This window comes from Venturia canescens, chromosome 7 (genome assembly GCF_019457755.1).
Source record: "Venturia canescens isolate UGA chromosome 7, ASM1945775v1, whole genome shotgun sequence".
Classification (NCBI taxonomy): domain Eukaryota; kingdom Metazoa; phylum Arthropoda; class Insecta; order Hymenoptera; family Ichneumonidae; genus Venturia; species Venturia canescens.
This window is the reverse complement of record NC_057427.1, coordinates 4,577,840-4,592,818: the sequence shown is the minus strand read 5'-3', so window position 1 is coordinate 4,592,818 and position 14,979 is coordinate 4,577,840. Positions and strand designations below refer to the sequence as shown.

General features: G+C 44.3%; 1 protein-coding gene across 13 annotated transcripts in view; it reads left to right on the top strand.

Annotated features, from left to right (window-relative positions):
* da (daughterless) overlaps positions 1 to 14,979 on the top strand; it is an 85,942-nt gene that overhangs the window by 9,299 nt on the left and 61,664 nt on the right. For 11 of the 13 annotated variants that reach the window (XM_043425227.1, XM_043425217.1, XM_043425219.1 and 8 more), the window contains exons 2-5: positions 2,647 to 2,696; positions 6,860 to 7,091; positions 7,813 to 7,841; positions 8,196 to 8,240. In XM_043425227.1, the coding sequence (XP_043281162.1) occupies positions 2,647 to 2,696; positions 6,860 to 7,091; positions 7,813 to 7,841; positions 8,196 to 8,240 (356 nt within the window). The remainder of the gene's footprint in view (positions 1 to 2,646; positions 2,697 to 6,859; positions 7,092 to 7,812; positions 7,842 to 8,195; positions 8,241 to 14,979) is intronic. The other 2 variants (XM_043425225.1, XM_043425216.1) reach the window with 1 other exon arrangement.

The following is a 14,979-nucleotide window of genomic DNA, read 5'->3' as shown; positions in this document are numbered from 1 at the left end:
TCCGCCTTAACAGAACTCTTTCCTTCGAACTCGTTAAGGATCCCTGCGAGGGTTCACGGCCTTGGTTGGATCAATGCGTTTTAACGTTAGCTCCCCGAAAATCGTTGGCACGTTGTACGAGGCAGCATTTTTATCGTTTAAACAAAGAATCGTACGATGGCAGGTCAAGAATATGGCGAGGGGAACAGGGTGGATGTCTGAGGGCAAAATGACATCGAGACGCGAGTCCATTGAATCTCGAGGACGCTTGCTTGAGCACGGAATTTTAAAATTTTGCATTTTTGGCCCTACACCCGTAACTCGATACAAGCTGCATCGGATACCAGACGAAAAGAAAAGAAATAAAAAGAATTTTTGAAACGCGTAGACGCTCGGTGACGACATACCGTAGGCGAGACGACTGCCGTCTACTCATGTGAATTCGAGCACGTTGTAAAGCGCGTCGATGCGAGGACTCAAGTTCTTTCGAAACTTCATTCACTAAGACGCTGAAGTTTCCAGCGTTGGAGTCTAACGAAATGAAGGGAAAAAACGTTTGTGATTCACCAATTTTTTATTTCGCGAATCGTTGGTGCAGCTTGAAAAATTACGAATGGCAAATTAGGCAGGGAACAAAATCGGAGAATTACTGGAATTATTGGAGAGTTTTTTTCGATCATTTCGTTGGACTCCAACGTTGGAAACTTCAGCGTAATTCATTCACTCAGGCTCATCCATCGATGCGGTCTTACTGCGGTAGTTGACCAACAATTTGATTTTATTAAAAAATCAACTACGAACTTCCTAAGTGCAATTCCAACGATTATTATTACTCGTTAGTAAAGCCTGCTCTATTTTGAGGTCATTTTCAATCCATCAAATATTCTTCGACCACCGAATTATTTGTAGCATTTTAAAAAAATTCATATAAATTAGGCTATGCATCGAGCCTCGTCTTACTCGAAGGGAACTCGACTTCTCGCCTGTATCCTGCCGACTTTTTAATGCTGCCTACATTTTTAACGTCGTGCTTAAAAATTTATCGAAAAATTCGGCATTTGGGTCAGCTCGTGGGCTCCATTAAATGTCTGCTTAAGCTCGAAATATTTTGTAACACACGCCAAATGTCGTTTGTTTGCCCTTCGACGGAACATTCGTTAAGGGCTCGACCCCGATTGGACGGCAAAATGAAAAGACTATTTCACCAATTTATTTTTAATGCGAATACTTGCGGAGATTTTGTCAACGAGCCGTCGAAATACGTAGAAATGCAATAAAAAAATGGATTTTTTGAAAATTCTAACTACAACGGACTCCTTAAATTCCGGCCCTTTGTTTGCTCGTCTCGTCCGAGGCGTCAAGTGCATTCAGAAAAGCATCTTAAGCGTTTAGGAGACGAGACTCAGCGTTGAGTGTCGCCACGAATAAAGCTCAACTTCCGGTTTCTCCTTCAGACCTGTTCGCAGATAAATTCGCTCGTAATTGACGAGTAATTCGGTTCCAGAGACGTCTGCGAGATGATCGCGTACCGGGAAAGTTCGGCGGTTGCCAAGGTGGGCGGTTAGGAGGAGGGAGGAAAAGGGAGCGATCGCGAGGAACCCGAAAGAGGAAGAGCGAAGTTCGGGAAGTCGGTGGGACGAAGGGGGTTGAGGACACTGCGTAATGGGGAGGGAGCGCAAGGTTATGACCAATTGCTGAGGATGACACGAGTGTCTCTCCGCTGTGAGAATTTAGCTAGTCCTTTGATGCATGATATTGCTTGTCGGAGAGGACTCGCGGTAACTGGTTACGGTTCGCCAAACGTGTCACGAGCAAACCAAAACTGTTAGGATTCATAGTTGTCCCGGCGGAGGTTGTCTGGCCGCTAACTGGCCCGATGGCCATCGTCCTTCTGCCACCAACGGACGCTAATGCAATCTGCTATCTCTGAGTAGAGCCATCGCTTAGGCGGAGTAAATGATGACCTGACGGCGTTTGGCTAATGCGATTAATCACTGCGTTCATCCCTGTATCGCGTTGGATGCTCGTGGCTTTCGGAGCACCACATTTTTCCACGTTTTTTTCGGGCCCCGAGGCTCTGGGCTTGTTGGAGATAATCCAAACGGAAATTCTCCAACGAGTTCCAGTCACATATCCGCCATAAATTCTCAGTTCTCCTGCAGCCAAGAACGCGTGCGCGTGTGTCTGTCTGTGCTCTACTATGCAGGCAGTACTCGGGCGAGGGCTTCCTCTCGTAACCTGGTTGATATTAATATCCAATGAAGTCTCAGAGCCTCGATACCTCGGCGGAGCAGAAAAGAAGCTTGGAGAGGGCCAGCGCTCGGCTCTGCCGCTGCTTTATTTTCTTCCTTTTCCCTTCGTTTCTTTTCTTCTCCCTGCACTGCGTTGTACACTGCGTTATCTCGTATTCCATCCGCGAGCCACGGAAAGAAAACGCATACGTGAACTCGGCTCCCGGCTAACTTGATTTATTAAGACGTATCCCGGGGTTATGCTACCTCCCATTTATTCTTCATCGAGCCCTCGTCAATCGTAAACACACACATACACACACACACACACAAATATGCATGAGCCACCGCGCTGGTGACCACTTGACTTTAATTGACCTTCGGCCACTCTCAGCTTTACTCGACTATTAAAATTACCACTTTTTTCGCCTTACAGAAAAGCCAGGCTTCCAGTCACCGTATGGCCCCACGATGGACAATGGAATGGTGAGTTCTCGACATATCTTTCTCCGCTACTTTTATTTTTACGTTACTTCGATCCAGAGCTCAGTTTCGACGCGCATAACGCTCGGGATTGCCTCTGCCTTTGGATTCTTCAATTTTACAACAGTTTTCAGTCAAACTCGGTGAAAAATCTCGCTCGAGAAAACTACGAAATCGCCCCACTTTAAAACTACCCGCGGGCACATCCACGGACCCGTTATCCCAGCAGTCCTGCGAGGATTATGAAAAACGTCGCGCTAGAAATTGTGGAAATTGTTGAAACTTTTGTTTCTACGGAAGTCATTAATTATTAAGCGCCCATCCTTAGCTTGTGACAAATAGTTTAACGTTTTTTGAGATTATAATAAGACACGCTTTGCCGGTTAGAAGATATGGGGGCGCAATAATTATAGCACGAGGCTTGAAGCAAATTTACGTGAGACAAAGTTACTTATTCTTCAGCTCGCTTTTCTCTTCGCCGTGCTCCCCTTAAGACGCCGGCCCCTACTAACTCCGCCCGGTTCACCCTCGACATAATATGAAAACTTAGCTCCGCCGATATTTTTGCACAGTGGTTGTCATTTTCTTGAAACCAGGAACGCTGAAGCTGCTCGGCATTGAGAGAGCAAAAGTTGCCTCGCAATAAGATTCCTCAGAATTGGAATCCGAAATTAAAACGCATGCAGTCTCGGATGACACTGCTCCAGAAATGGAGCCAATGGATTCGAGTCCATCGGAGTTAATGTCATCCAAGTTTTCCCTCGATTACACTCGTTTCCGAATCGAGGCTCGATTCGGAATTTTTGGGATGTATTTCTTCTTCTGTGCCTCTTCAAATTTGAATTTCAAATACAAAAGAATTTTTAAATAAACTGAGAATTGACAGAACACGTCGAGCGAAATATTTCGTATCTTTGAAGAAATGATTTTATTTTAAATTGAAATTATTATTTTATTTGCACAAATTGTTGAATTTTATCGAAAGTTTCTCATTGAATCAGCATTCGATTCACTCAACGATCGAGAAATCAAGTTTTTTGGACAGACCTGTAGCTCGGTTACGTATTATTACGGTACGAAGGAGAGGCTGTGTGCATGTATAAAACAAAGCAAGTGCGGTGAGGGTGAGCAAGTGCGGGGGTTAATCGGCTCGAATGAAAAGTTACTACTCTACCTTGGGTATAAGAACCTTTTTTATCCCGTTTTCTTCGGCAGTATATTTATCGTAAATCTTCGACGCGAAAATACTTCTTCCGATATTTGAAACGTTGCTAAATATGGACTGGATCAGGGACCGCAGCAACTTAATAATTTCTGCGATCGTTGCATTCGATATTCGCGGTTCGAGTTGTTTCGATTTGACGTTGCATTACGTGACGATTCTTTCCAAAGTTATGGGCCTGTTTTTTCTCAACAATGGACAAAATTTGTTTATTTAACGTCCAAAAATTGTTTTGAAAATCCGTTTCCTTAGGCAAAAGTTCCCTCCAACAAAGTTTCTTTCGATCCAACAACTGCAGGCCCGATTTGAGCAACGCAGCGGCGAGACCGGCTCCTCACCGCATTCGCGCAATTATTCGGATTCGCGCACCTCGCGGAAGGCCGGATTCTTCCGCCATCGAGAGCAAGTCGATCGATATTTGGCCCATCGAGTTGCCGACGCGACAAAATTGTTAAATTATCAATTCTCGTGTCTAAATTCACATTCGAATTCTCCTCCGAACAACACGTGTCTCGCAGTTTCACTTCCGGTCGGGAGTCTTCGGGAACTCTTTTGCGATTACCCACCAGCGGGCTTTGATCTCATCGCAGTCACGGACGCTTCCTCCGGAGCGTTACTCCGCGTTGAGTAAATTCTGTCAAAGCGACCGAGTCCACGGCATTTAAATAAATTTCTTCGATCTTATCGCTTTTTGAAAAATCCTCGAGAAAAACGGAAAAAATATTTTGTGGAAAAAACTGAGCCAAGTACATTTATTCGAAATATGAATAAGAATTAAACAAAAAAAATAACAAAAACACAAACGCTGACGTGAAATTTATTTAGCACAAATCCACGGCAAAATTTATCGCGACAATATTGATTTTATCGTTTTATCTCGAAGCTGTAAACAACGCGAAAATTCGGAACGATATCATCTTTCAAAATAATTAAAATTGATCTTAAGGTAGTTCTGTATGTACACGTACGAGCTAAAAGTTTGGGCCACGGCGTGCAGTGAAAAATCCAATTCCACGGTGCTACCGTCAAAAATTCCCATTTAAAAAAAATGTTAATCCCACAATAGTACCGAATACACGACTGGTTTTATTCTCAAGTCGCAAGACCCGTTCAGCGTCGATAATAAAAAAAGGTGAACAGAGTGCTATCCAGTGACGCGTTAAGGAGGGTGGATCGCGACGATACAATGTTGCCATGCTGAACCATGTTAAAAATATTAAGAATTTCAAAATGATAAGAATAAAATTTGGTAAATGTATTCTTTAAAAATATATAAGAGAATATACATTTTTTTAGATTTTTCTACCACACGGCTCTCGAGTAATTGAACATTAAAGTTCACGTGTATAAGCAAAGAGTTTACACATATACGTGATCTCGTGCGTAAGGAGTTCGATTTAACGCTCAATTATTCGATATCCATGTGGTAAAAAAATGATAAAAAAATTGTATTTGTATACTTGATGCTAAAGAATGTTATCACGAAATTTGACGACGCTGAAGTTTGCAACGTTGGAGTCCAACGAAATGAACGAAAAAAAGAATTATAATTAATCATTTTTTTATTTGACGAATCATTGATGCGGGTTGAAAAATAACGAATTGCAAATTCGGCAGAAAACAAAATTGGAGATTTACTGGAATTATTCGAGAGTTTTTTTATATCATTTCGTTTTGGACTCCAACGTTGCAAACTTCAGCGTCATGAAATTTGGTAAAATTCTGATTATTTTGATTCCGTGATCCAGCCTCCTTAAGTATAGGCATCGCGTACAAAATGATTCATTTTTAATAGCGATTTGAAATTTCGACAGTCGGTCCATGACACGAATTTCAGCTGGTTCTTAATGTTCCAAAAAAACTACAGAACTGCCTTAAGATTCTTCACAAATATACTGTGGGAGCCGATGTTTTAACAAAATTCGTACACGCGCCATCGAATTGAGGATCGACGTACTTCTGAGGCACGTTTATATCTACGAAGATCCGCAGACAAGATCACCTATCGCGGGGGTTGTTCGTAGTCGTATTGAGAATTGGAAAAAGTCAACGTCGCGTCTGAGCCGATTCGTCATTTGCTTCCCCCCTCCGCGTCCCATAACAGGAAAAGCACGTGATTTTTCGAAATATCGAGTCTTCCTAAGAAAAATTCGTATTCGCTTTAAAGTTATCGACCCTCGCTGATGGATCGCCTTAACAGTGGTCTCTAGTTGTCAATGGGGCGAGGTCGTATCTTATCGGTGAGTCGTTGAACCTCATACGACGGAAGAATATTGATTCGATAGGTGATTTATTAGTGTTGTACGTTCTAAATATTTCCACTCCGTTTTCCCTGGTTATATCGCGGTTCGAGTTTTCTCAGCGGGTGTACAATCGATCTGTTTGTACGCGCGCTTCGAGCGGTGATCTTCCCTGAGAGTTGAGCCCCACTTCGAATTATCTGCTGCCTGCCGGAGGATTAGCTCAACGAGCTATTGTCGTCATCCCATAGAATCTCACCTTGGATACCAGCAGCATCGGTTTATTTTACTTTTCGTATCGATTCGTATGGAAGTGCATACTGCGTTAAAAAGATTCGAGTTTTTTCGGTCCAAGTAATGTCGCGATAGGAAAATTTCCTTGCCGAAATACCGCCTTAAATGTGAGCTAAAAGCATAAAAAAAAGTGAGATTGCGTCAGAGGTTATTTTGCACTGGATATTTTGTGAGCTCGACGCCCTCACGAACTGAAAAATAGTGCATAAATGTACGTCACCGGGTCGCGAAGGCCACGCGACGAAAATGAATCTCCGCGTCTCCCTCTCGATCTGCAACACTGTCGGGGGTTGCTGGGTGATTGACCCTAATCGTCGCTTTCGGTTAGAGAGCACTGCCTCGAGGGAAGCGTAGCGTGAACCGATCATCGTTTGGCAGCCTCATAATTCATTCGTTTTTCTCTGTTTCAGACATACGGCGGTGGTGCGTTCGGTCCGACGGCGGGCGGTCCGGGAGGTGGGCCGGGCGGGGGTGGCGGAGGTGGAGTCGGCGTCGAGGGGGCGACGTATCCTCCGGATTCGCCCTACTTTCCATTCGGCACACGCGGGGTACCGCCACCGCCCTCCGTCGCGACTCCCACCCCGGCATCAAATCCCGCAACCCCGACGGGGAACAGTGCTCGCTTGCCTAATCCTGCGGCCGGTAAGAGTTTCTTGTTACTTTTATTCGCTTGAAAGAGTAGAAAAGTGGATTCTCATAGCGTAGAAAAAATTCAGTGGTGCGAGTGAAGAATTTTCCAAATTTCACAACTGCTCTCGACAGTCATCAAGCATTTTTGAGAGGTTGACATTTAAGGAGGGTGCCTACATTCGTCAAAATGATAATAAATTTATCAAATTTCGTGATAATGTTCTTCAACATCAACAAGTGCGAGAGCACAATTTTTTTCAAAATTTTCTTCTCCTTAGTTATCGAGTAATTACGCATTAAAACAGATTTCTTATGCCCGGAATACATATATGGAAACGCTATGCTTGTACACGTGAACTTTAGTGATTAATTACTCGACAACTGTACTGAAGTCAAATTTGGCACTAAAGAATAATATGTTCACCAAATTTTATTAAATTCTTATCATTTTGAAATTTTTAATGTATTTAAGAGATTAGATCAGTCTGTTTTTGCCATGGTCCTGCGTAGGCTGACAGAGCCTTTTTTTAATTGATCAAACTGTGTCAAAGAATTTCGATTTCGAAAATTTCAAGTGAGGTTAATCGACCGATCCATGCTCTTAACATGGTTCAGCATGGCAACATTGTATCGTCGCTAGCCACCCTCCTTAAATAACGTTTGCCCTTTCACCATCTTCTCTTTTACTCGATCAAATTGTGATGATACATTTTGTTTGGTTTGTTTCCACCAGGTGCCGCCGCGGTCAGGAGGAAGAAAGACGTAAGTGTGCCTTCCCATATCCACGGTGTAACGAATAATGTCGAGGAACGTTTGCCACCGTTCCGTTCTCTCGTTCGTAGAATAACGGGGAGCATGGCCATAGTAGCGTTGTAGAAGCATGACGGAGACGCGGAATCTAGACGTCGAATGGATAGGCCGGAAACTCGTTGACAGTGCGATGAGGATTTCGAATAGTTTGGCGGCACACTCGTGCCCAAAGACGCGTTGCGTGTCTCGCTGCGAGCCGAGATTTCATGTCGCGCGGAGAGACACGATCATAGTTTATGTAGTTAACACTCTTTCGGATACGAATTTGTAGTTATTAATGATGTCCATGTGTTTTTATCTGATTAGTGTCTGGCCAGTGGGGACGGAGAAGTCGTCACGAATCAGCATTGGGTAAGTGAACGACGGGTGTTCGATGTGTTTGAGTATCGTGTTCCTCTCTGTTTCATAATAGTCAAGAGAAGCGGCAGCGGTTCGACGTATCGAAAGAAAAGTGAGCGCGAGGGCTGCCGCACTCTTGTGACGCGGATACGTCGATTTTTTGACGTCATAGAATTTCTGAGAGCGGGTTAAAAAGTCTGAAAATTCGTGTCGATTTTTCACAGATTTTTCTCCGTCGATCGGGGCCCCTCTTGCGAGTTAATCCGTTGAGCCAATCTTGAGATTAGATTGAGTGTGCAAGACAGCGATGTGAGTTGGTTAAACCGGAGCCCGCGCCATAACTCGTGCGACAGTTGATCGTTTTACCACTCGTAGGAATGCTTACGCAAATATCATCCGGGAGGAGAGTTCTGAGGATAGAAAAATATTGAGACTGAAAGACGAAGAGAGAACGAGCGAGACTTTCCCATGCTCGTGCAGCGAGCTCCGAGGCGTCGAGCTGCCTCGGCCCCCTCGACTGTCATTTTTTTCCTTCCAAATTTTTTCTCCCCCTCGTCATGATCTCGCGACGTTCTCGTGCGTCTTTTTGCGAGCCTCCGTTCCTTCTCCCTCTTTTTCGCTTCTGTCAACGTCTGTCTCGTCGCTCGTTCGCTTCTCGATGCGAGCGCACTCGAGTCGCGATAATTCGAGACTTGCTCGCGGCTACGATTACCCGCTGTTGCGGTGTCAACTGTTTCGATCGTGCTGTACAATTTATAGTTAAACAAAAAACGAGCTCCTCCGGTTCTGTCGATACAAAGCATCGGCCCCGGTGTCGTTTTAACTTTGTTTTACAAACACACCGACCTGACATTGAGCTGAGCTATTTCAAGCACGGAACTCCTTAAGGTCGTCCTCGACATCGTTTTCAATGAAATCCCCCTGTTTTTACACCCAAATTTGAGATCTTTCAATCCTTGCAGTGACCAGAGCTTGACCGATCGTACGCGCTTCCTGCCGCATGAAAATGGAGACTGGAAGAATGGAGGTAGAAATGGTAGAGAGGATATCGCGTGTGCGAGCACGGGGGTCACGAGTGGGCCCCGAACGAGGGCCTGTGCGGTGTCGAATCGGGTAACCACTGCCGCGCCATATGGTGTCGCGTGCTGCGGTCGCCAGACCGTACAAAGATGCACCAACGTCGTCGTCTCTCGTGGCTTCATCCCACTCCTTCTCAGGCGCATTTTACATGAGACGCCGCGCACATACGACGGCGAAGCGGTGGTCTCGAGGAATTTTCACGGAGCGAGCAGCAGCGTTTTGTCCACGCTGTTGCTCTACGCTGTACGAGTCCGCATTTTGGAGCCGAAAGTATCGAGTTTTCCATCGTGCGTTTTTTATTCTCGGGCTCGCCGCACACCTTCGGGCGTAATCTGTTGCATCAATGGAATTGTTTGGATACATTGGAAGCCGTGACTTAGCAATGCCAATGAAACGCCGAGTACAATTCTTTCTTTGGACAATGGAGAATTTGACGAAAGCAAAACAAAGATACTGACTTTTGCGTAAACAAAAACGAATGCATCCAATTAATGGCTCTGCTTCGGCCTGCTTTCACCGGCCACGAAAAATCAATCACTTTTACAAGTACAATAGAAAATCGCGTGCCAACACCGCGATACCGGCTCGATGCCTCGTCCTTTTCGTCAATCCCACTCGCGACACGTACGCTCTAGATTGGCTTGAGCATTCGCCCGAGAGCTCGAGTCCGCTCACTCTTTATCGGACACCTGTTGCATACTCGGCTTATTCCCTTCTGTCTTTCTTCTCTCTCTCTCTCTCTTCTTCCCTTTTATTCTCGTTCCGCCGCAACTAGCTGCTCGAAAAATATTTTTCTTAATGTTTTTCGTTAAATCTTCCTATGCTGAATCATTTCCCCTGTAAAAGCACCGTTTCATCATTGCGATTTTTGAGTTTCGAAACTAAATACAAATTTAATGTAATTTTCGAGAATACTGCACTTTTTAATGTCCACCAGCCCACAATTTTTTACGATTGATCAAGAAAATCACAGTTTTTATTGCATTGTAACTCTCTTCCATTGGGTTTACGAAACAAATTTAATTACTGTCATAAACCACATTTTAAATACACAGGGAGAATTAAATTTGTAAAATTACCGTCCAGTTACGATAGTGCGGTGACGAGCCGCGATTCATGATATTATGATGAGGAAAAAATTGAATTTTCCTGTACATTAAATAATAGTCGTTGTTTAAAGTAGAAACTTTTACCGGAGTATGACTAAAAGCACGTCCTAAAGAAATGTCCGGTTAAAGGTGCCGTACTTTCGAAGATTACTTCAATATTTATTTCGAAATATTAGATGAGCGCCAGGGTGAATTTTACTGCGCAGCACTGTCAAAATTTCAGGCAGGGCTACGTTGTCGCTACATCGGCCTGTTTCCCCATTGTTTTCATGTGCTCAGCCCCTCGTTGAAGTGTGCTACGGAATTCGGAAGCGAGTGATCGACGCGTGCATCGGGGCAAAGACATTTAACCGTGGTGCACGCGATAAAATGTACTAAACGTTTCGCGAATTATAGTAAACGTACCATAAATTATACTATCAGCAATATTTACTATTACAAAACTAAAAATTCCGCAAAGTATTAAAAAATTTTCAGTGTCTTACAGGAATGAATTTTTTCCCTTAGCTCGTCTGCCCGCAGTCAAGCACATCGTGTAAATTTAACATTGAGTTTCGCGCTAAACACCGCACCGTTCGATTCCCTCCGTGTACTCACTCCACAACTCTCACGAAACAACCCCTTACAAGTCCCATGCGGAAAGAAAGTTTGGAAAATCCCTCCAGAAAATCGTTCACCTCCCAAACTCTCATCGCCCATAAAACTAAGGAAGAAATTAGTCGCAATTGACTCGTTCCTCCCTGACCGCAGAGAGTGATCGATTTCAAGTTGTAGTCACGAAGCGAGTAGCTCCGAGGATAGCCTCGTTGAAGAGTGTTCGTACGCTGGTCACTGTGCAAACTCTTCGGAAAGAAGAAGAAGAAGAAGAAGAAGAAGCGTGATGTATGTACAAGAAGTATATGTACACAGGGCAGGGAGCCCTCGACCGGAGTAACGGGTCGGCGTCGAGTGAGCTGTCAGGTTACACACTCGGTTCGAGCCCGCCCCGAGGGGGTAGTCTTAACCTCCCGGATATAGTACAAGCCCTCGAGACACGTTATTTAATTCTATTGTACAAATGTCGAGGATCGATAATTAACGGGGCGTTTAGAGATAGCACCGGGAAGCGGGGGGGGGGGCCGGGGGAGGATATATCTGAGAACAATGGATACGGTGTCGGAGGACTGATACGAGCGCGTAGGGTCAGAAGGGCTGACCAAATGGTGAACAAGAACACGAGCACCCCCTGGATTAGCGGGATAAATTATGTACGGCTGCTGGTGCATTGGGACTATCGGAATGTCGATAGTATAATTGGATCGGTGTTATAGCGTCCGCGGTGATAGCGTATCGTGCAGTCTGTGCATGTAACTACAGCTAATAACGATCATCGATACGGGGCGGTTGGGGCTGATCGCTTCGAAGGCTTTTCAATGGCGGAGCAAAAATAGTAGCTGCGAGGATGAAATGCGGAGGGGCTCGGCCTCCCGGTTGTTTACCTCGGATGCAGCGTATTATTGCGAGATCCGCGCAGCGAGAGAGGAGGGTGGATCGCGACGATACGCGGAGAGACTTTTATACGAATATTTCGGATGAATTTGCTGAAAAATTTGCCATGTTTTGTAGCAGCGCTGTTCTATATCGACGTTCCATTACATTTCACCAAAGTGCGTAGTCATTTTTATGCCGAAATTTTCGTCTGTACGACAGGCTAAATTTAGGCTGCGACGTTCTTACATCGATCGATGTATCGGTATCCGAATGTGACTCGTGTCTTTGGCGAAATGTTAAAAATTGGTGAGTTCGAGTGGACAAGTTGCTTGAAATTTTACTATGTGCCACTGGTTAATTTTCATGTTCATGCGGAGCAACGCCTCGCATAATTGGTGGCCGCATGAATTTTGCTATGTTATTGAGCTGAATTCAGTGCGGTAAAAGGGAAAACACGAAACTATGCTGTTTTTCGTGTAGCACAGAGAAACGACTGCTGTGTTATCTCCTAAATTTTCATCAAATCATTTCATTGTTTACTATGTTTTTTTATCAAAATTCGCTCGGTCTTCATTTTTGATACAGTACAGCGCGTTATTTACTATCAATTGTGGTAATGGCTCCCCAAACTTTTGCATTATTTGACGCGCTCTGTAGCGATTATTATTATGTCGATGTGGTTCGACGTTACTATAAAAACATAGTAATTTTTGCTGTAAAAGTCCGTGTACAATGTTGCCATGCTAAAGCGTGTTAAAAATATGAAGAATTTCAAAATTATAAGAATTTAATAAAATTTGGTAAAGGTATTCTTTAAGGAGTTTCGGTACAGAAGTCAAAATATTAAGAAATTGATCAAATTTGGTGATAATGTTTTTCAACGTCAAGTGCGAAAACACAAATTTTTTCAAAATTTTCTTCTACTTAGTTATCGAGTAATTACGCATTAAAGCAGATTTCTTATGCCCGGAATGTATGCCTATATATAAACGCTATGCTTATACACGTAAACTTTAGTGATCAATTACTCGATAACTGTGTAGAAGAAAAATCTTAAAAAATTTGTATTGTCAAATTTGGCACTAAAGAATATGTTCACCAAATTTTATAAAATTCTAAACTTTTTGAAATTTTTTATGTTTTTAGCATGGTTTAGCATGGCAACATTGTATCGCCTGTACCGAAACTCCTTAAAAGTATATAAGACGATATAAATTTTTTTAGATTTTTCTGTCACGTAGCTCTCGAGTAATTGAACCCCAAAGTTCACGTGCATAAGCATAGAGCTTACACATATACAGTTGTACATCTCGTGCACGAGAACTTGGATTTAACGCTCAATTATTCGAAAACCATATGTGGTAAAAAAATGAGAAAAAAATTGTATTCGTATACTCGATGCCAAAGAATGTTACCACGAAATTAAATAAAATTCTGATTATTTTGATATCGTGATCCAGCACCCTCCTTAAATAGTGGCTGATACGTTTTCGGGGATATGAGACCCCCGGAAAGTGCGCTCGCACGCTCTTTCCCGAGTGGCTCTCGAGACGGAAGAGAGAAAACACACATGCCCCCTCCCCCTGCTTAACAACCGAGGTCGTTTTGCCGCCGCATATTATGTCTCTTCTCCTTCGCCTGATACCGATAGCTCCGAGCGTGAGAGATCGGGGATCCGGTGAAACTGGTCCATACGGCGAATCCTACGGATCATTGAATTTCCACGGGCTAATGATTTTCTTTGGACGGGTTTGAGGGGTGGGTTCGGGCGATCGCAATGCTCGTAACTTAAAATCTCACCCTCGCCTCTCATCCCAGCATTCGGAATAGAATTAATCCGGTGTCCGTCGCTCATCCGATACCCCTTCGAACTGCCCTCGATCCTCATCCTTTTTACTCATTATTTCGCTTCGTCCTTTCTGTTGGCCTATTCTTGCTCGGCCTGGTGCAAGGTCACGTGGCACCGGGCTATGTACACTTGAGAATCGTAAAACCTTTTATGGCGCATTAACGATACGCTGGTGAACCACCGAACCCGCATCAACATATTAAGCTTCCTCGAGAGCACTCGGACTATTAGCGGTGCAGCACCTTTAATACCTTCGTAAAAACAGTTTATTCTGATGAAAAAAACTTCCGGCTCGGTGCACTCTATCTCGAATTAGTCCACTTATTTTTCAAGTTGTGCGAGTCCACGAAGTAAACGATCTTTATGATTTTACGTAAATTTCCCCACATCCCTTGCACACCCCGGTCAGCCAGGTCTCGACAACGACGTTTATCGAAGCTTTTGCACAAACGTCATTCTCGCGCGCGTCGCGTATCCTTGCAATCGTTCCGAAACGGCGAACGTAAAGTGAGCTAGCTCGTGGAGACAACTGTGAATTTTTGTTGAGGCGAGGGGACCTGCTGCATCCTACAAATGGATCGTACATTTTCCGGGCATTGAAATATACAAGCGAAATAGACACTTACGAATTCACATTTTGTCTTTGGATCGATAAGGAGAAGTAAATTTCAGTTATATAAGCCTTAATGGTCTAACAAATGGGGAAGTGTCCCCGCGGCGTGTTATGGATATCAATGTGGCTCCATAAAACTTAGTGAAATCCGGGTGGAGAGTGCGCGACTGCGGAGAAAGTGAGAGGAGCGTGCGTAGGAAAATCGTATGCGCGGAGACGCGAACCGACGCACACACGCGTTTTGTACTTACGGCGCTTCCATCCCGCTCCGTTCGGTCTCGTCCCTCCGGCGAATTCGAGTGTATTATGCACGAGTGCGTGTAGTGGATCTGTTCGAGGGGGCGAGAGCCGAACTTGGCACGCCGGCAACTAGATCGTAAAATTCGTGTTGACTATATACGCATTCGACCCTCTGTTTCTCCCTGCCAACCACCACTCTTATTTTCCACCCCAGGAACTGGCTTTCCTGTTTGTTTTAACGTGTCTCGCTCGGTTAGCTCTCCCACACTGAGAAGCGACACACACGCGCGCTGGATAAATATATACGCTTGGATAAATCCATATTCGTTGCTAGTCCCTGCGTGCTCCCCTGGTCCACCTTACGCGTTGACCAATCTCGTTTACATCGTG